Source organism: Vulpes vulpes, chromosome 12, assembly GCF_048418805.1.
Source record: "Vulpes vulpes isolate BD-2025 chromosome 12, VulVul3, whole genome shotgun sequence".
Lineage (NCBI taxonomy): Eukaryota > Metazoa > Chordata > Mammalia > Carnivora > Canidae > Vulpes > Vulpes vulpes.
Window position 1 is genome coordinate 142,045,825 of NC_132791.1, and position 21,478 is coordinate 142,067,302.

The window sequence follows — 21,478 nt, forward strand, 5'->3', positions numbered from 1 at the left end:
ACAACTGGTAAGCATTTTGATTTAGATATAGTTACTGAACTTACTGGAATTTAAAAAGGATATAAAATATCAAGTGTTGAAGTGACAAATATAGGTTTAAAAATTCTGCTGAGAACAGAATGAAAGCAAAAACAAAAAGCATAGATCCTCAAGAGAATGATTCTTAAAAAAAAAAAAAGGAAATATGGGGGTGCCTGGGCGGCACAGTTCAGCATCTGACTCTTAGTTTTGGATCTGGTCTGATCTTGAGGTCTTGAGATTGAGCCCCATGCTCAGCATGGAGTCTGCTTGAGATTCTCTCTCCCTCTCCCCCACCCCTCGCACCACCACCCCCAACCCCACGTTCTCTAAAATGAATCTTTTAAAAAATAGGAAAGACATGTTTTATATAAATTTTTAATATAACCAACCTCAAGGCAGGGCAGGGGGATTCTAAGCATTAATACCACAAACCATGACAAAGCACATATGCCAGCTTCCATCCCCTTCGGCTTACAATTTTCCCTTTCTGAAGTGGCACTTGCTAGAGATGAAAGCCCTTCAGAATTTCCAGTTGCTGCTTTCAATGAAACAAAGTTAAAGGAAAGCCTCTAACAACTGGGATTCTTCTCTAGCACATCAAAATCTGCTTCTTTTCCAAGGCTAGATAATATTCCGTTGTACACAGAGACCACCAGCTGCTTTTCCATCTGTTGATGGTCACTTGAGTTCTTTCACCTTTTGGCTATCATGAATAACGCTGCTGTGGGCTTGGATACAAGTATCTGCTAGAGACCCTGCTTCCCTGTCTTTGGGGTCTAACCTAGGAGTGATCACATTGAGCTTAAGAACCATCAGACCCAGGCAGGAAAAGAACTTGGGGAGACATGAGGAGCTAGGCTCCTCTTGCCATGCGCCCACGGCCATCACCCTTTGTGCCCCCACCTGTCCCCAAGGCCTTTGTGTTTGACAACTGGAAAAGCTTCTTCATGTTTGGCCAGTGTGGCAATCAAAGCCAATCATTCAGATCTGAATCGTGCTAGGACGTGTATGACCAGTGCTGAACAATTCATTCTTCCCAACTCCCCTCAGCTCACAGGCAAGACCCCATCATTCCAAATGGACCCTCCCCTCTGGGATGAAATTTTATTTTCACAAATCATTTTAAAAACTACTCACATGGGATGCCTGGGTGGCTCAGCAGTTGAGCATCTGCCTTCGGCTCAGGGCATGATCCTGGTCTGGGGATCAAGTCCCACATTGGGCTCCCATGAGGAGCCTGCTTCTCCATCTACCTATGTCTCTTCCTGTCTCTGTGTGTCTCATGAATAAATAAATAAAATCTTTACAAAAAAAAAACCCTACTCATGTGATAAATGCCTATGCTCATTCCTGGGACTCTTTTTTTCAAGGGGAACACCTAGCACCTCCCCATGACTGGCTCCCACTCACTCACCATGTATAAAATGACAGTCAGTTCATACACGACAGACTGGGCTCCCAGCTCCACCATGCCGAGGATACCTGGTAGAGAGAGGCAGCTGACACTATGTTCCTGGAAGGGGCCCATGTTCACACCAGCCATCACCACCTGTCCCCACACTGACCACTCAGTAAGCTCCCAATCTCGTAGGCCCACCACTCCATGCACAGCATGAGCATGCTGGGGATGGCCAGGTTGAAAAAGGAGGCCCAGTCCTGTAGACACTCAAGGGACCACCCTGCAGTGGGGACACAGAAGTATTAACACCATGAGTGGTTGGGTTAGACATCAACCCAACACAAAACCCATGTCCAACATGGAAGACAAATGGCAGTCTTTACCTCCCCATGTAGCTTCATGCAGTTTCCCCGAAATGATGTAATGGAAGAGGACCAGTGCCAGGGTGAACTGGGAAATCATATTTGCCAGCGCTGACCCCCTGGGAAGAACGGTCCCAGTGAGGGAAGGACCCCCTGTCTTCCATCCTGCTGGGAACCTGCAGAAGCCCTAAACACATCTTCTTCCCGGAGCAGCCTCACTCTCCACCCCAGACAGTATATTCCAGTGTAGTCCAGGGAGAGGACCACATATGGATGCCTGACCAGGTCTAGGTCTCCCCCCCCATCCCTCCCATCCCTCTCTGGAAAAGCCACATGCAGGTCATTCCTTCCCCCATCCCAAGAATCAGCTGGACTCACATCACCCCAAGATACAGCTGATAAATAAACAGATAGTTGATGACGGCATTGACAAGGTTGGCTGCTACTCCGGTTAGGATCTGGGGCAGGACAATTCCCTGAAACGAGGAGAGACCACACCCCACGCTGGAGACCAAGCAGCAGGACTGCTGCCTTCTCCCCATACACGCATGCGTGGCAAGCCGCCGTGACGACCTACCTGGATGTCCATGTCACTGCTCCTACCTTCCTGCCTCCTACCCTCTCCTCCTCCCAGGGGCGTGAAGCACGCAGCTCTGGCCACGGGGACACAGGCAGGAGATGAGAAGGCAGTGGAGAGGCAGGAAGACAGGTGGTTCGCCTCCCAGAGTGCAAGGAATGGTGGGGACTGGGTATAAACCAGTCCCCTTCCACACGGGACAGTGGGTGAAAAGCTCAGCACTTTCTTGCCCGAACGGAAAGTTCAGTGACCTAAGAAAATCTAAGATGACCTCACGAGGCTGGAGTGGGAGGACGACTCCGTCACACCTGGCTCTGCTCAGACGTACAGAGCAGAACAGTCCAGGCCGCCTGGCATCTCAGCCTAAGACGGCAGGCGGAGGACACAAATGACCCGGGCTGGGGAGGCACCAAGCTGCCCACTGGGCATCCTCAACCATCAAGCATCAGGGATAGAGGTGCAGACGTGACAAAGCCAGCTGTGACGCTCACAGGAAGTGCTCCTACTTCTCCCAGCTGCGAACTGTCACCCCGGCCCCATCTCTGAACGACTGCTAATTTTTCACTCTCTGAGAAAGCCGGCTCTCTGAAATCACAGACCATGTGACATCTTGCTGTTTGCAGTTGTATCAACAAACAAAAGCTCCCTCTCATCTGGGGGATTGCCAACACTTTCTCTCTCTCTCTCACACACACACACACACACCCCAAAAGCAGCCTCAATTTCTGACCTGGGGACAGAGCTTCCCGTGGATCTCTGGATACGGCAATCTGCATCTATCTGAGCTCCCCAAGGAAGGAAGACTTGGGTCCACGTGGCAGGGCAGACCTAGCACTGATCCCTTTCCTGCTTTGCCCTGAGCTGATGCCGAAACAAGCCTTCCCCTGGCTTGTCTGCCTGCTTGTTGCACCCGAACTCCATCCTTCATGGTCTTATGCTAACTCTTCCCTATGTCAGGTGAGAACCACACTCCTCTAATCTCTGCCATGCTCTGGCTGGCACACCTGCCATGCTGTGCGTTTGTCTCTGATGGTCTCGGTAGTCCTGGGCTCAGGATATCGGCCGAACCGCTTATGTGGGTCACTTGACCCTGCTTCGTTTTTACCCACAAAGGTAGGTAACCACCCGTTCCTTTCAGGTAGAAAATAAAAGCAGCAGTGTGGGGTTGGCCCAGGTAAGGACGGGCAGCGGGAAGACTCCATAAGAAGCTACTGAGGCATTGAAGAAGTAGGAGAAAAAATGAGAGGAAATGAGGTAAGGGGGATGGAGGGAGGACAAGCAGGACCTACAGGACTATCACTGATGGGCTGGGGGAGCAAAGGAAAAGATCGAGACCCACGTGAGAACAGGTTACCCAAAGAGGAGATGTGCGAGGCTGCTAACAGGGAACAGAGGCAAATGGAGACGCAGGCCTGGGGGATGAGAAGGTCAAGCGTGCAATGTTCACAGGCCTCCCACAGGCAGCAGGGCAAGACCGGTGGTTAGAGCTGTAAATCAGGAGCTATGCACATACACATGATTGAAACCAAAAATATGCAAGAGATGGCTTCCTGCAGAGGAAAGTCAGCAGAAGCTGAATGGGGTCACCTTCTCTAAACCCCCCCCCCCACTAAAAGTATAGGCAGCACCCTGCCCATTTCATCAGGGCTCTTCCCACCCTCTCCAATTGCGGTAATGGTGTCCCCATACCAGCTGCTTCCCTTGTGCCCCACATTCACAACTGGGCTGGGCCCCAAGACGAAGCTGGGTTACATGCAATGCCTCACTCTCCCACCCATCCCTCCGGTCACTGGGTCATTTCATTCTATAGGATCCACTCTGGCATTGTGTCTCCTGTTGCTCCCATAGGACATCCTCTTCTGGCACAGAACTACAGCATCTTTTGTTTAGACTAGCTCCAAAAGGCCCCTCTCCTCCCCTGGCCATCCACTGGTTTCCCACCAATTGAAATCTGCAGCAGAGAACAAGTGCAAGGTCCCTGCACGTGCAGAACCTGGGCTGGCCCATCTCCCTGATTCTGTCCTAAGCTGGGTCCCTCTACCCACATCATGCCCTCCGCATTCCCACCCCTTGGTGACCAAAACACTTCAGGTTTGCTATGTGTTCTCTCAAACCCAGGTCATGCTTCCTGGCCTCTCTGAGCTCCAGGCTCCTCCTTCTAGGTCTTTCCTTGTCCCTCAAAGGATAAGAGAGAGGAATGAAGATTTAAAATGTTCCACACATTTGGTGCCTGCCTTTGGCCCAGGGCGCGATCCTGGAGACCCGGGATCGAGTCCCACGTCGGGCTCCCGGTGCATGGAGCCTGCTTCTCCCTCTGCCTGTGTCTCTGCCTCTCTCTCTCTCTCTGACTATCATAAATAAATAAAAATTAAAAAAAAATAGAAAATATAAAAAAATAAAATAAAATAAAATAAAATAAAATAAAATAAAATAAAATGTTCCACACACAGGGTAGTATCTTAAACTTAGTAACACTATATAGATGATGGAAAATCTCCTTCCCTTGTTCCCTCCCTGTGCCCTGGAGAGCCTGCCTGTGTGGCCATGACCCACTGCCCGGAACCCTCATTTACCTGGATTCATCTGGAAGAAAGTCCATAGTTCTACAAACTCTAGCACCTAATTCCATACCTGAGCCAGGGCAGCTGTCTCGGGTTTTTTGGCTGTTGCTGTTAAGTCACATGTGGAGTTCTAACTGACATGAGGTATCATCACAACGTGGGCCTTCACGCCCCACGGAGGAGAGTCAGGCCTTTCAGACCCATCTGAGCTCAGAGGTTGACTCCCTGGAGCCTGACAGGCACTTTCTGCGGGGCACACAGGCACACACCCTTCCTTCCAGGGAGCTAGGTAACAGCACAGTGCTAACTCTGTCCTGCCAATGACAATATTTCCGAGGGGGAACAGGATAAGAATTTTCCAGAGCCAATAATAATGTATCCTTTCCTTGATTTCACTTCATAAACCTGTCCACACCAAAGTCCTACACGTACAACCCGGGGAAATGTAACTTCAGTGGCTCCTGGGAGGTGACCTTCTCCACCCTGTGTATTTTCAGGGCCCCATCACCACAAGGCATCGACTCCCATGAGCACTTCACCCCCTCAAAAGAAAAAGGAGAGTCTGCATTACCTGGTTGAGCAAATATTTAGCTTGTAACGCATAAAGAAAAGTTGCCTAGAAGAGAACAAGAGATGAATGTTAACATTTTGGCCTTGCCACACAGCAGTGAGCTGGGAGCCACGGCTTGGCTGCCCTCTGCTCCCATATAGAGCTGCAGAGGCATGCCATCTCAGGATGGAGCGGGGGGGGGGGGGGGGGCAAGTTGTCTGGGGCCAGAGTGTTCCAAACATCTCTTTTATGGACGAGCGTGATCCAAGTGACCCTAGGGTCTGAGAGAGCGGTTTCCTTGAGTGCATGGCAAAGATTCTTCTGGGGCTTGGCTGTAAAGGAGGTCCCTGGGCAAACCCTAGGGGAAGCACCCCTCTTACAGACTAGGCAACTGTCCTACTTGGAAGAATAACAAAAGAATATTCAACTTTAAAGGCTTCAGGATAAGGACGCCTGAGTGGCTGAGTGGCTGAGTGGTTGAGCATCTGCCCTCAGCTCAGGGCATGATCCCCGGGTCCCGAGATCGAGTTCCACATTGGGCTCCGCACAGAGAGCCTGCTTCTCCCTTTGCTTATGTCTCTGCCTCTGTGTCTCATGAATAAAAAAATAAAATCTTTAAAAAAATTTTCAGGATAAATTAAGACCACAATGCCAATTAGGAAAGTACATGGCTATTTTTAAGAGCTCAATTTTATCCATCCAAATTCATATGTTGAAGCCCTAACCCTCAACATGACTAGTATTTGGTGAAAGTTTTTAAAGAGGTGATTAAGGGGTGGCCTAGGGGGCTCAGTCGGTTAAACATCTGCCTTCAGCTCAGAGTTCCTGGGATTGAGCCCCACATCAGGCTCCCTGCTCAGTGGGGAGTCTACTCCCTTGCCCCTCCCCCTGCTCATGTGCTCTCTCTCATAGTAAATAAAATCTTTTTAAAAGTAAGTTATTTAAATAAAGTGGTGATTAAATTAAAATGAGGCCATCAGGGTGGGCCCTAATCCAATAGGATTGGTATCATTATAAGACAAGACACACCAGGGCTGCACACACTCAGAGAGAGGCAGCAAGGAGGCGAGCATCTACAAGCCATAGAGAAAGGTCTCCCAAGGATAACGACCCTACCACATTCTGAGTTTGACTTTCCAGATTCCCCTAGTGTGAGAAAAATCGATTTCTGTTGCTTGAGCCACCCAATCTGTGGTATTTTGTTACGGCAGCCCATCGTCCAACTGAATAAAATTAGCTTTAATTGTTCATTGACCACGCACTACTGTGTCCACCATGAACACACATGGAAGGCTCTGTGTGGTCATGCTTAGCAAGGAAAAAAACTAGAAGTTCAGAGTGAGGCCCTAAGGGGTTCTGAGATGGGGAAGAATTTACCACCATACAAAAAAAGAGTCTGAACTTCTTTTTGTGGATGATCCCAAAGGTCCCTCCAGCTGTAGGAGTTCAGGACAGTGGCCTCCTAGACTTGCCTTGTGACACGGGTGTTTCTTGAGGGGGACAGATGTTCGTGTCTCTTGTGGGCATAATTAAAGCCACATTTCTTGAAGGAGCCAACATCACATGATCACATGTGTGAGTCACAGAAGACTGACCCAACGCTCTGAGCTCACAGGTATCTCAGCTGTCTTCTACCAGTGAATCTCAAGAGAGGGACCTTGTAACCCTTCAAAACTTACGGGAAGAGCTGGAATGAAGACCATGACATAATCCTGCGTAAGCCTATATAATAAAAAGAAAAAAAAAAAGGTGGCAGGGGTCTCCATTTCTTTTTTTGGGGGGAGGAGGGTCTCCATTTCAAGGGAAGGTAAGGGAGGATAAACTAACACCGCCTTGCCTGTTCTTGCCTCTTTCTGGATTCACTGGGATAAAGTGCTGGAGCAAATGTGAGACAGGACACATAGATCTTATCATCTCATAACCCAGATTACCTCCCTTGGTTCTTCCAAATCTTGAGGTCTAGGACACGGTTTTTCAAACTCAGCTCTACAGCCAGATAGTGCTCTGTGCGTTGAAAGATGCTTCACAGTATCTCTGGCTGCTCCCAGTAGCAAAGCCCCCACACTAGTTCTGATAACCAGAAATGCCTCCCAACATTGCCAAACATCCTCTAGATTCACAGCCACTGCTCTGGGAACAAGAACTGATTTTAAGCGTCTGTGTTAACGAAACCAGCAGGCCTCAAACTTGGCAGCACATTAGAATCACCTAGGGGAACTCTGAAATGCATGGATGCTCATGCCGCACCCCAGGCCAATTAAAGCAGAATGCTGAGAGTGGAGAGGGACCAGTTATGGGTGGGTTTTAAGACCACCCAAGTGATTTTAAGGTCAACAAGGACCAAGAACCACAATACCACGAACAAACACAATAAGCAGGATCCCTGGGTGGCTCAGTGGTTTAGCGCCTGCCTTTGGCCCAGGGTGCGATCCTGGAGTCCTGGGATCAAGTCCCGTGTTGGGGTCCCTGCATGGAGCCTGCTTCTCCCTCTGCCTGTGTCTCTGCCTCTCTCTCTCTCTCTCTCTCTCTCTCGGTCTATCATGAATAAATAAATCTTAAAAAAAAAAAAACACTAAGCTACTATCTCAAGTGGAAGATGTTTGCAAATCTTGTTTCTCTCAAAACTTTCTACCCTGAAGTCACTCAAATGAGGAGGGGACCAGATCTTAGGTGCCAGGGGTGGAAAGCCTTATGGCCTGCCAGAAAGCAGCTAGGGAACACCTGACTCCCTCTCTGGTGTGTGGCCTTGTCCCTGGCCTTTGAAATTCCCAGAGGCTAAAACTGGATGGGACTTTTCTGCCAAAATAGATGCAATCCCACCACAGCATGGGCCCATCTTACTTGGACACGGCCGGGTCCTGCCTGAAGAGCAGCAGGATAGTCTCAGTGTTGAGGAAGAGCGCCCAGCAGGGGAAGCAGCAGAGGAGCAGCACCAGTATGCCCCTCTGCAGGATGACCCCCACATGCTTCAAGTTCTGGCTCCCGTACGTCTGGGTGCACACAGACGAGACAGACCCGTTAGCAGAGAAATGGCACCCCCTTCTCTGGGTGAAATGGCCACCCCAAAGCCTTCAATAACAATTCATAAAGATGGTCCTAGGACTTTGCCACATTCTTTAGGTACCAGTGGTTGTCAGACAAGGCTGCCTGTTAGGATCACCTGGAGGACATTTTTAAAACACCGATGCCACGCAAATATAATCTGTATTTAACAGGTCCAGGTTGGGTGCCCAGATACCAGTCAGTTTTAAAATCTCCTCATGAGATCTCTTGGGACCTCATGAGACCTCTGCAGGATCTTGGGCCCCACCCCCAACCCAGTGAAGCAGAAACTCGGGTAGGGCTAGCAGTGTGCCCAAGCCAGCTCCTACAGGCTTCCAAAAGCCAAACCCTACACGTCTGTCCCCAGGGCCATGTTCAGGGACATCTGAGTGGTTAACCTGAGACTAGCCATAAGAGAAAGTAGTTACTTCTGCCACTGGAATTAGCAAACCATGCAGATCAGAACATTTCCCTCCTCCCACCCAAGACCTGGTCATTCAATGTTTACCAGCATGCCACTGGCAGGAGTCCACCAGACTGTTTTAACAAGCCCCCCACCCCGGGAGCTCAGATGGGCACTCAAGTTTGAAAGCCACGGAACTGTGCCAAACTCAACCATGTGAAAGCGGAGAGAGGGGCCTGTACAAAATGTCCCGTTTGGTCAAAAGGTAGCATAAAGCAGCTATACAGATAAACACTGCTTCACAAGCCTGCAAGGCATCCGGCCACCTTTCAAAGAAGTGGAAATGATGGCTGACAAAATGACAGCAGGGCTTGCTGTCGGGGATTCCTCCCTCTGGGTGCAAAACCCTCCCTTGCAGCTGGTGGGGACCTCCCAGCTCCACTCACGAGAAGATGTCCAGGGTCACTTGTGAGGGTCACCTGGAGCTTCCATTTACCTGGGACATGAGGGTGTCACAAGCAGAAGATAAGCCGAAGCCCACCGAGACACCAGTGACATTGATAATCTGAAAGAAACACAAGAAGGCAAAATGGAGTGAAACGAAGACAGGAAGACAATTCTCTGTCCGCACTGATCAGAGGCAGCTGCGTGCCTCCAGAAAGCCTCCCAAATCAGCCTACTCAACTCTGTTCTCCCCTGGAACCCCTGCACAAATCCACTGGGCCCGTTTAATCAAAGGATGTGCACAAGTTTAAAGACAAAAAAAATTTCACCAGAGATTATAACCAAGCCTTTTTCTTTCACAAGTCCTAAGCATTTTGATCCCGTTTCAGAGGAACTTGAATCTTCCTTAAGGGGAATGCAACATAGCACAGTAGCAGTTCTAGATAAATCCACTTGCTGAAGACCCAGGATGGCCTGTTACAATATCTCGAAGGACTCTAGGGGCTCAGAATCAGGCCTCTGAAGTCAAGGCCAGAGGGCTTCCAAGTGTAGTTCTCTTGACCAGGGTCACCAACTGAACCCTTGGGTCCCTGAAACTTTGGGAAGCCCAGGGCAGCATCCCCAACACCAGGGTATGGCATCATAGGATGTCTGGAACCTGCTATGTCCACCTGAGTCTGCAGGGACTAGGCTCACCCTAAAGCACCAACTTTCCTACACTTCCTTGGCTCTTTTAAAGAGCATCTGCCAGAGGCTTGCTGAATGCATTTCTTCCCCCAGATTTCCAAACATTAAAACCCCAAAAGGAATGAAGCCTGGGGTTGCCCATGTTGCTCCCTGAAAGCAACAGAATCCATATATACCTGGAGCCAATTCAAGGTAGTCTAGCACAGCTCAGAGATAGCAAACGCCAATGGCTAGAGGGCCCAGGCAGGTAAGAATGTGTACCTTAGTGGGGCAGCAGTAAGGAGGGATGGGAGAGGCTGAAAAGAACAGGGACACACACCTGCTGAAAGCCGCTGCCTCCATCTTCCCCGAAATACCTAGCTGGCCACCCCAAACAAGCTGGCAGGGCCAGTTAACCATGCATAGCCAGTCAGCCCCTGGCAGAGGTCAATGACAGCTCTCTTTGGTTTGGAGGATTCAGACCTAGGATACAGAGAGGATCTGGGGATCCTCCCAATTTTAGGTTTAGACACTAGGATCCAGGATTTCATCTTCTAGTTCTATATCATGGAGATGGAACTGAGGGGGCAAGGGCCAGAGCTCCATGGATTACAAATTCACTGATGTGAGAGACAGAATAAGCGTCCTCCAAAGAGGTCCCGCCTTAATCCCCGGAACCTGGAAAATGTGGGGTTACCTAGCAGGGGGGAATTACTGTTGCAAACAGAAATAAGGTGACAGCCCAACACACACCTTGTTTTTTAGCCCAGCGAAACCCACTTGAGACTTCTGACCTCCAGCGCCGTAAGTTAACAAATTGTGCTGTTTTAAGCCATTAAAGAGTGGTACTTTTTAAGAGCAGCCTGAGGAAACTCAGCTTTCAGAAATGTGTGTTAGCAAGTCCCATACGTACCGCAATCGCAAGGGTGACAGAGTCCAGCTCCAGCTTCCCCAGGTGGCCACAGAACACAGAGCTTACAAAACTGATCAGAAACACCATCAACTGGGCCAAGAACTTGGAAGAGACAGAAAAGGAACTTCAGGTAAGTGCCAACCCTCACAATGGGAGGACAGCGCAAGGTTGGGGGTGGGAGGGGGCAAGTCTACTCCACAGTCAGAAGTAAAGAAACCAGGGGTGCCAGAGTGGTGCAGTTGGTTGGAGTGTCAAGACTCCTGGTTTCAGATTGTGATCTTAGGGTCGTGAGATCAAGCCCTGCGTCAGGCCCCAGGCTCAGTACAGAGATTCCCTCTCCCTCTGTGCCTTCCACTCATGCTCTTTTTCTCTTTCAAATAAACAAATAAATCTTTCAAAAAAAAAAAAAAGGTAAAGAAAAATCCATTAGTGAGCCTCTGCCAACTTTCACAGGCAAATGTGCAACTTCTGGTAGGCTTCTTAGAGAGTATTAATTAAAACATTCATTTGCAACCATTATCAGCATCCCATTTTTTAAGGCTTTATTTATTTATTCATGAGACATACAGAGAGAAAGAAAGGCAGGCACACACACAGGCAGAGGGAGAAGAAGGCTCCACTCAGGGAGCCCGATGTGGGACTTGATCCTGGGTCTCCAGGATCACGCCCTGGGCCGAAGGCAAGCACTAAACCGCTGAGCCACCCAGGCTGTCCCAGCGTCCCATTTTTGAGAACTTCCCAGCTTTTTTCACTTTAGATTCTCAGGCCATAGATCACAGGTATATCTTCCCCTTGAAATTCTCAGCTGTCTTCTGAGATCATCGCCTTGTTATCTCAAATTCCCAGTGAGGCCTGGAGGGAATACAGCCTTCAAAAGCCAGCAAATTCCACAGACAGGAGTACCTGAGGTGAAAATAGGGAAATCCAACTGCAAGGGCAGTGGGCTCCGGAACCTTGGGATGAGACATCCCCTCATCTGCCAAGCACGTTTCGTTCTTAAACCCTAGGAAGGCTCAGGAGAGGAGGGCAAAGTCAAGAAGGAAAACTGAGCTATTTTTCTTCATGGTTCCAGGAACTACCATGAGTTGCTCCACCAACATGTTTGGACACTTACCTTAATTCCTTAGGGTGATTTCCAACCACTTCACACCCTACCACCACCACCTGCCAGACGTAAGCAGTACAGTACCTCTCGGCAAAGCGGAGGCTCACGTGGTCCAAAAAGGGGTGTCCTCCAACTCCCACTCCCCAGAAAACAGAACAGGTGCCTCAAGACACACTGCTGCTGGTGTCTGCCTCATGGGCCACTTCCAAAGCTGGGGCATGAGATGCTTATACTGGTCCAATCAGCAATGCTAATGCTACCTCTGACCATCTTTCAAGGGAAACCGATTCCTCTGCTCTGAGCTCAAAGTTCCGCCACTCTTTGGCCCCCAGTGACACAGCTTCTCAACCAACAGAACCTTTTGCCACTGAGTGGAAAGGATGCTTTTGGAATGTATTGCAAAAGGAAGCAAACAATGAAAAGATGGAGGCAAGAGTAAAAATAAAAAAGTGAGTGTGAAGGGTGCTCAGGTGGCTCAGGCAATGAAACATCTGCCTTCAGTTCAGTCATGATCCCAGGGTCCTGGGAACAAGCCCCGCGTTGGGCTCTCCGCATGGCAGGGAGCCTGCTTCTCCCTCTGCCTGTCGCTCCCCCTGCTTGTGCTCTCCCTCTCTCAAATAAATAAATAAAATCTTAGAAAAAAAGTTAGTATGGAAAATGAGATTCTATAGAACCTACGAACCCACCCCCCTACCCCCCACCCCTGCCAAAGGCCTGTCCCAAGGGATGGCCACTATCTAGGCCGTCACCACCCTTCTGGATGTTCTCTGAGAAGCTTGGGGTCTGAGAACTTTTATAACTTTAAAGGTCACAGGATCTTTTTTTTTTGTAAACTCATTATCAACTTGAAATATTTTCAGGTCATCATCCTCTCAACCTTTATGCATGTAAGCTATTGCAAATGGGTATGTCATGGAATCCGTTTTCTCCTTTCCCATGGAATGTCCTATTTCTGCTACACAGTCCCCTGGTCCCCCTGCAGGCCATGTGTAAGCTGTTTCTCATGGCTTCCTATAAAAACTAAGTCTTCTCAAGGATCAGGCCTTTGGACCACTTCTCTGATTTTGCTATGACTAACTGTACTTCACACAACACCTTTTGTACTTGGGTGGGGAACAAGGCATTTTCTTAGGGCAAGTGCCCAGTCCAAGGGTGGGAACAGTCATGTTTCCTAGACAAAACGCCAGAAGCCCAACTGAGTTAAGCTCATCCATGTGAGATGCTAAAACTATTTCTTTGTCAGAGCTGCCATAGCCTTACTAGGGGGTGGCAGGAACATGGGGTTGAGGTTGCCCAACACAGAAACCTTTTCTGACCTTCAGTCCCAAGAAGAGCTTGGCTCCAGAGTGGGTATTTGCTAACCGCGTACTTGTTCCTAAATCCTGGTTTCAAGCTGTTCGGGTGAGCTCTTGGCCACAGCTGTGGTTCATGTAGGTGAGCATCACCTGGAGATATTGTTCAGTGGGCTATGACCCACTGTAGCTCGAGAGAGTGATCCGAACGTTGGTGGGGCTGTAGGATCTGCCTTTCAACACCCCCATGCCCATCCTACCACACCAGTCAAGACATGGTGGTCAAGGACAAGACTCTCCTGAACTGCACCCCCCCAATCATGGGGCACACTGCTGTCTAAAGAAGGAGCCACTTCTGTTCCCTGAAGGCATTGGAAGGGTGCTCTCCAGGGCCAGATGCCAGAGGCAACAGGTATAATAAGCCTGCCCAGTATGCTGTGTGAACACACTTCTGGAAGCCCTGGTCTTCCCTCCCCTTCCCAGGGATGCCTGAACACTCACTCCTGGCATCAAGAGGTCAGCCCTTGCAAGGAGCTGCCAGGTCAGAAGAGGCACAGCCTCTTCTATGACACATGGGGAAATTCACACAGGTGGGCCAAGCCACCAGCCCAGAGTCACAGAGTTGGCTGGTAACAGAGGTGCAATGAGGACCCAAGTCCCTTGACTTGCAGATGGTCAGCATCTTTGGAGCACAAAGCTCATGCCAAGCACCAGGGATATGGAGAGAAGTAAGATGAACACCACTGCTCCACTCCTACCCCCATGGAACCCACCAAACAGCAGGGAAAAATGCTCAACATGGGATAACACGACCAATTACACATATGATGGCCACTACCAAGAAGACAAGCTCTAAGAGAACAGCAGCCTGGGAGTCAGAGAAGGTTCTGGGAGAAATGAAGTTCTGCAGAAACCTGTATGGTGACTAGGCGGGTGAAGGTGGGCTGTCTGGGGAGAAGATTCCAGGCAGAGGAAATGAAACAGAAAGGTGGGAGGTCTGAGGCAAGGCTGGGTGAAGGGCCACTAAGAGACAGAGAAATGAGAGGAGACCCGAGGGACTGATGGGAGTCAAACCCCAGAGGATCTCCCAACACCAGCGAAAAGACAGTGACAAGCTCACATGCACATCCGAAGAGGACTTTGGTGGCTGACTCCAAGTGGAGGAGCATTTGGGGCAGCATGACCTGAAGAGGAAAGAGGACAGTTAGAGGCTGCCATGGTCCAGGCTTGGAACATGATGGAAGGCAGGTGAAGACATGCATACAGCTGAGAGACAGGAAACCTGGGACAGGATGGGAAGGAGCGAGAGAGGGTCCTGGACCAACCGGAGGCCTCCTGTGCACACCTGCCCCCACACCCATCACCTTTTGAAATGCCTCTCATTCTTTCAGACCTTTATCACCTCAGCCTAGACTGTCTTCTGCCTCTGGCAACCTGCTCCTACTGCATCTTACAGATGTCACCAAGTGCTCTCTTCAGATTATTTCCCCACTGTCCATTGGATAAAAATCAAACCAGTACCCTCCATATCTTGTGTGTAGTCTGGCCAGTCCATCCAGATGTCCCCACCCTGCAGGGGCCTACTCTGCTCATTCTGCCCTGCAGCCCTAGAAGGTAAGGTTCTCCAGCTCCCTCTCCCCTCTCCGGGTCATCCTTCCTCCACACAGCTCCCTTGGGTTCGGCCCATAATATTCCACTTCTTTTACATCCTCACTAATGCTGCTCATAGCCTGTGCTCCTAAACAGCGGGCAATCCCTCGCTGGAATTAGTTTTTAGGACTCTGGCTGAGCCTGGCAATAAAAATAAAATACTTAAAAGAACAAAGAGAGATATAATCCTACTGACAAAAAGCAAACATGGTTGAAATGCCCAAGGCTAAGTAGCATCAGCTAAGCCTCCAACTATGCTTCCTGCAAAATAAATGGACATGTAATGACATGTATTCTGATACACACCTCTTTCCCTTGTGTCGTGAATATTTTCTTTACAGGCTTCATTTAAAGCTCAATGGGATGGGCACCTGGGTGGCTCAGTTGGTTAAGTATCTGCCTTCAGCTCGGGTCATGATCTGAGGGTCCTGAAGTCAAGCCCCAGCTTCAGGCTGGGAGCCTGCTTCTCCCACTCCCACAACCCCTGATTGTGCTGTCAGACAAATAAAATCTTTTAGAAAATTAAGTAAAATGAAGCTCAGGAGAGAGGTAAGATAAATCCGAACACCTGAGTCTGAAGCCTATATTGGATCCTCAAGGGTCAATGTTCACGAGAGACCTGGAAGGGAGATGGTGAATGGGAAAGACACAGAGGAGATTCAGACCAGGCATCCTACCTAACTGATGGTAGATCCTTGGGAGAGCATGGGAAAAGGAGGAGGCATCTCCTCTTTTGTCAAGCTCCTCAGAAAATAGAAAACTCACAGCAGATGGAATAGACCTATAGAAAGACCAAGAGAAGCTCCATATACAATTCCTAAAGACCAAACAGGTGAAGAACTCTAAGATGTCATTGGGTAAAACAGTTACAAATGCATATATAAAAGATCAGAAGGAAATTACCCAAATGATCTTTTGGTGCTGTCTTGGTTTCCTAGTCCTTTCTACAAGGACAAATATTAATTACATTTGTAATTAACACAGTCACACACATCTTCATACAAGTGTACCTACAAACATGAAGGGCCCAGCATGTTGGTCCAGTGCTCACCCCTAGAGACCTGGAAGGTTCCCTACATCAAGGGGGATCAAGTTACTACGGGGACCAGCAGAGATGAAGGATGGATCCTCCTGGGAGACACTGGGTCTCATAAAACTGCCTTGTGGTGTTTGTCACATTATTAAAAAAATAACAGCCCTATAGAGATCTTTCTCACAGCAACGCTGCTAGAGAATTTGGGTGGGTGGGGGGGATTAATACCCTATTACGGATGAAGAAGCAGAGTCTAGAATACGTTAGGGAACTACTCAAGTCGACACATCTTTTTCCTAACCTGCCTTCTGAGATCAGAGCAGGGAACTGGGCCCCAGGTACAGAGATTGCAAACCACACATTCTTTCCATTTTGCAAGAGATCTTCAAAAACACCTTCTTGCTGGATACATTTTCGTGTCCTGGCTTTGTCCCTGGTATTATTCTTGGCCCCATGGACACCACAGTGGGTATCACATGATTCCAGAAACAGTGATGTCACCATGCCAGGAAGACGCACCTGTCCACCTTAGGCTTCCCAGGTGCGGAATGTCTACTTAAAGGCCAAAAACTTATTCACACCTTAAAATCACAACGAGTTCTTCTTATCCAATGAAATGATTCGTACTCTGTTGACTTGAAAATCACCCAAACTGGCAAGAGAACAGGGATGAGATTTTATTTTTTGTGGTTTTTAAAACCCACATTACTTTTAAGCAGATCATGCAGAAAGAGCCCTAAGGTAGTGATAAGCAACCTCAACCCCAAAGAGAACCACATTTTAAAAATAAAAAAATTAAAAAAAAAAAATCCCACACACAGCAACGGAGAAAGCGAGTGTGGGACAGGGTGCCTCTGGTTTCCTCGTGCAGAGTTGACCTGAGCACTTAGGAGGAATTTGGAGATCTTGATGTGAGACACAGAATTACACCCTCAACCCCCAGCCTCAAGGTTGAAGTCCCCCACTCGACAGCTAGTATTCAAGCAAGTCTCCCGTGGTTCCAAAAAGTTGCTTCGCTCGGATCCCCACCCAGGGAAGGCACCCAGGAGAGCCTTTAGAAGGGCAAGTCCCGGCTCCGTGGGGGGCTTCGGATGCCCGGGCGCCCCCCCGCACCCCCGCCGCCAGCTGTGCCAGCTGTGCCAGCTGCGCCGCGAGACGGTGCAGAGCGCGGCCAGGGAGGCACGCGGAGGCACCCGGAGGGCCGCGCCCGCCCGCCCGCCGCCAGCTCGCTCAGCCCCCACCCGCACCCAGGTCCCCGGGGGCCCCCCCCCCCGACTCGCGGGCCCGACCTCCGACGGAGGCCGCCTTACTCACCGCGGGGCCCGCCAGAACCAGCAGCGCTCGCAGCTCCTCGCGGAAGCCAGACAGCAGCGGGCAGCGCGGCCCCGGGCTCTCGGGGGCGGCGGGCCCCGGGCCCCCGGGGGCTCCTCGGGGCCGGGACTCCTCGACGGCCCCCTCCATGCGCCTGGCGCTCTGCGGCAGGAGCGGGCTGAGGCGGCGGACGGCGGGGAGCTCCCCCGCCCCCGCTGCAGTCTCCGCCCCGGGCGGGCCGCGCCTGACGAGCTGGCCCGTGGCCGCGGGGTCCAGCAGCGCGCGCCGCCTGCCCGGGGGCGAGCGCGGGCGCACGTCGTGCACCGCCGCCGCAGTGTGGGCGCTCTCGGGCCTCGCGGGCCGGGAATCCGCCGTGGCCATGAGCTCTGAAAACCGACGGAGAGCCGTCTGGGAACCCGGGACCTCTGTGCCGGGACGCCAGGTCCGCCCCGGCTCCGCGCCTCCCTCTATGCCCCGGCCCCCGCCCGGACCCCCGGCCCCTCCCGCCCCTGCGACCCTGTGCCTCCCTCCACGCCCCGCCCCCTTCCACCCCCTTCCTCCCCCCCCCAACCCCGGACCCCGGTCCTGGTGCCTCGCTCCACCCCCCGCCCCTCCCCCGGCCTGTGCCTCCCATCACCCCCACCCCACCCGCGGTCCGTCCTCCCTGCACCCCCCTCCCTGGCCCCGTGCCTCCCATCACCCCCACCCGCCCCACACACACACACCTGACGCCCAGCTCCGCGCCTCCCCCCCGGGGATTTCAGGCGCGGGTGCACCGTGCACACCTGGGCTTTGGGGGTACCGGGCTCTGCTCGGCCCTCGGCACGTGCTGGGAGTTGAGGCTACGCTGCGAATTTGCGTGCTCCTTTTCTCCCGCCAACTGCATTAAAGAACTCAGACTCTACCAAAATAGAGCAACAAGCCCGCATCTTCCAAATAGAACAAATGCGGTTCGCCAGTCTTCCCGGAGTATCTATCCATCAGTCTGAAGTGGGAGAACAAGAGGTTGTGAGTGTCAACAAACTCGAGGCAGAGACACCTGCCACGTTCTCCCTGGGAGAGCGCAGCAACTTCCTTGCCTCCCAGATCCTCAGTTCCCTCGTCTGTAAAATTGAGGTAGTGTCTCCACCACTGGTTTTGGTGAGAATTGAGTGAGCTTGTGTAGGTGGACCACTTGCCCTCAGCCGGCTACACAATAATTGCCTAACAAACGTTAGTCACTAGGACGGGATGGTTTCTCTAATAGTCAAAACGTCTTGTATAAGCAAAAAAAAAAAAAGAGGGGGAGGGAGGAAAACATAAATTTTGGGACTCACATAACCAGAAAGTTTGGATTCAGGGATTTTTTTTTCTTTTTTTTTTTTTTTTTTTTGGTATTTATTTGAGAGAGAAATAGAGTGAGCATGAGGGAGGAAAGGGTGAAGCAGGGAGCCCTGGGCCGGGGGGTTGGGGGTGACTGGGAGGCATGAAGGATCTGAGCTCAAGGTAGAAACTTAAAGGACAGAGCCATCCAGGCATTCCATGATTCAGGGATTTTTTTTAATTTATTTATGATAGTCACACACAGAGAGAGGGGCAGAGATATGGGCAGAGGGAGAAGCAGGCTCCATGCACCGGGAGCCCAACATGGGATTCGATCCCGGGTCTCCAGGATCACACCCTGGGCCAAAGGCAGGCACTAAACCACTGCGTCACCCAGGGATCCCTGATTCAGGGATTTTAAAACAAGATCTCTAGTGTTTTCCCTCTCTTCACATTCCCACTGTTTTTTTAATACTCTCCTTGGTTTCATACTCTCTCTGTAGGCAGACTTTTTTTCTCTGTATGGGGCACCCTGGCCTCCAGGAATCCTTATCTCTTTTTTCACCCCCCAAGCCAGCTAATAAGACTCTCCCCCTCTTCTAGCTCCAAACAAGTAAACAGACAAAAAACAGCAAGGAAACTTGGTGGGCCATATGCAGATTTCTTGCCCACTCTAGAACAATCATCCTGGGCAGGGAAAGAGTCTTACGTTCCCCTGGACCTGCAGCAGTGCTCAGCTCTGTCCCTGAAGGGCTAGGTGCTGTTTTTGAGAGAAACAAAGGCAAGAGAAATGTAGCTGAAATTAAATTTCTTTACAGCTTGCCGCCCACTGATAGATACCTGAAACATACAGAGGTGACCTTCCTCAAGGAATTCAGGGCTGCCTTCCAGCCTTAATGTTTCTCTTTTATTAAAGACTTTAAAAGTAACCTTAACCCATCAAGGTCCTGAAAGCTTTGCTTCCAAATTCCTTAGAGACTTCTGCTATTTCCTAACCCCCACTAATTAAAAAATAGATAAATCAGTCACTTCTCACAATTCCAGTGCAGCTCTTCTGTCTATGGCTCTTGCCCTTGTGCTATAATGAAATCACCTTTTTGCCCAAAAACATAACTGGAATTCTCAGGGTGACTCTGTCAGTTAAGCGTCTGCTTTTGGCTCAGGTCATGATCCCAGGGTCCTGGGACTGAACCCCTGTCAGGATCCCTGTTCCACAGGGAGTCTGCTCTTTCTCCCTCTGTCCCTGCTCGTGCTCTCTATCTCGATCCATCTCTCTCTCTCTCTCTCTCATAAAAAATCTTTTAAAAAAATTATCTTAGCCATTTGGTCACAAACCCAAAAACTTCCAATTTTTCATCACTGTGACTGGTAAGAAACCCACCAGACCCACCAGAATTACATGTAGGGAGTAAAGGGGAAGCTGTGAGTCCCAACAGACAAAAATCCTAAGCTGGACACTAGATCTGCAACCACTGCCGTTCTTCAAGTCTCCTGGAGTCCTGGCCAATGCAATAAGGCCTAGGACAGAAATATAAGATACAAATACGGAGAAAAAAGGTAAGAGCATTACTTGCAATTACAATTACACGCAATCCAAATAAAGCAAATGGGAAAGAAATCTAATAGTATTAACAAAGGGGTTTAACAAAGTTGCTACACACAATTTCTTCAGGAGGCAGTATCAGTCTTTAAATTGGTAATAAATACCGTATGAAAATATGGTAGAAATCTCACAGTAGCAACAAACAAACCCTCCTTGTGCTGCAGAATGTAATTCTCTGCTGAAAGGGGCTGTGTACAGTGACCTTCCGAAGAGCACAGTATGCAGAGGGGCAAATAATACGTGTAGAGGGGAGAAAACCGGTAAACACTACCTCAGCCAGACGATTAAGGTCACGATCAAAATCATACGGATAGATGGAACTGTCTTAGTTTTCTCTGGCTGCTGAAACAAGTTACCACAGACTCGATGGCTTCAAACAACAGAAGTTTTTTCATTTTAGTTCTGGAGGCAAGACGTTTAAAATCAAGGACTTGGGGGTGCTTGGGTGGCTCAGTCCATTAAGAGCCCAACTCTTGATTTTGGCTCCTAATCTCAGGGTCCTGGGATCGAGGCCCATGTCAGCCTCCATGCTCAGCACAGAGTCTGCTTGTTCTCTCTCCCTCACCCTCTGCCTCCTCTTCCCCCCACTTGCTTTCTCTTTCAAATAATTTTTTTTTTAATTTTTAAATAAATAAAATCAAGACTTGGCAGAGTTGGTTCCTCTTGGGGGCTCAGAGAGAGAATCTGTTCCATACTTCTGTCCTAGCTTCTGGTTGCCTGCAATCTTTGGCATTCCTTGTTTTGTGGCCACATAATTTCAATCTCTGTCTCTGCCACTACACGGAATTCTCCTCGTATGATGTCTACGTCTATGTTTTCTTATAAGGACACCAGCCATCAGATCAGGACTCATTCTAATTACGACCTCATCCTAACTTCTTCACATCTGCAAAGACCCTCTTTTCAGAATAAGGTCACATTCTGAGGGTCCAAGTGGACAGGCCTTTGGAGGAGATACTATTCAACCAACCATAGTACCTTTGATGTGATATGAAAATGGAGCTTAGGGCAGCCCCGGTGGCTCAGCGGTTTAGCGCCGCCTGCAGCCCAGGGTGTGATCCTGGAGTCCAGGGATCGAGTTCCAAGTCGGGCTCCCTGCAAGGAGCCCACTTCTCCCTCTGCCTGTGTCTGTGCCTCTCTCTCTCTCTCTTTCTCTTAATAAATAAATAATCTTAAAAAAAGAAAATGGAGCTTAACCTCTGGTCTTCTCACCAAAACCCACAAGCCCTCCCACCCCCAGTCTA

The 21,478-nt window shown here is 49.9% G+C and overlaps 1 protein-coding gene across 1 annotated transcript in view; it reads right to left on the reverse strand.

Moving 5' to 3' along the window:
- LOC112924940 (multidrug and toxin extrusion protein 1-like) overlaps positions 1-17,705 on the reverse strand; it is a 36,988-nt gene extending 19,283 nt beyond the window's left edge. Inside the window, exons 1-10 of the mRNA XM_072730483.1 lie at positions 17,333-17,705; positions 10,939-11,040; positions 9,412-9,480; positions 8,312-8,460; positions 7,150-7,192; positions 5,492-5,536; positions 2,161-2,258; positions 1,804-1,901; positions 1,587-1,700; positions 1,436-1,503 (exon numbers count right to left, since the gene is read on the reverse strand). Of these exons, the coding sequence (XP_072586584.1) occupies positions 1,436-1,503; positions 1,587-1,700; positions 1,804-1,901; positions 2,161-2,258; positions 5,492-5,536; positions 7,150-7,192; positions 8,312-8,460; positions 9,412-9,480; positions 10,939-11,040; positions 17,333-17,479 (933 nt within the window). The 5' untranslated portion in view covers positions 17,480-17,705. The remainder of the gene's footprint in view (positions 1-1,435; positions 1,504-1,586; positions 1,701-1,803; positions 1,902-2,160; positions 2,259-5,491; positions 5,537-7,149; positions 7,193-8,311; positions 8,461-9,411; positions 9,481-10,938; positions 11,041-17,332) is intronic.
- Between the last annotated feature and the right edge of the window lie 3,773 nt (positions 17,706-21,478).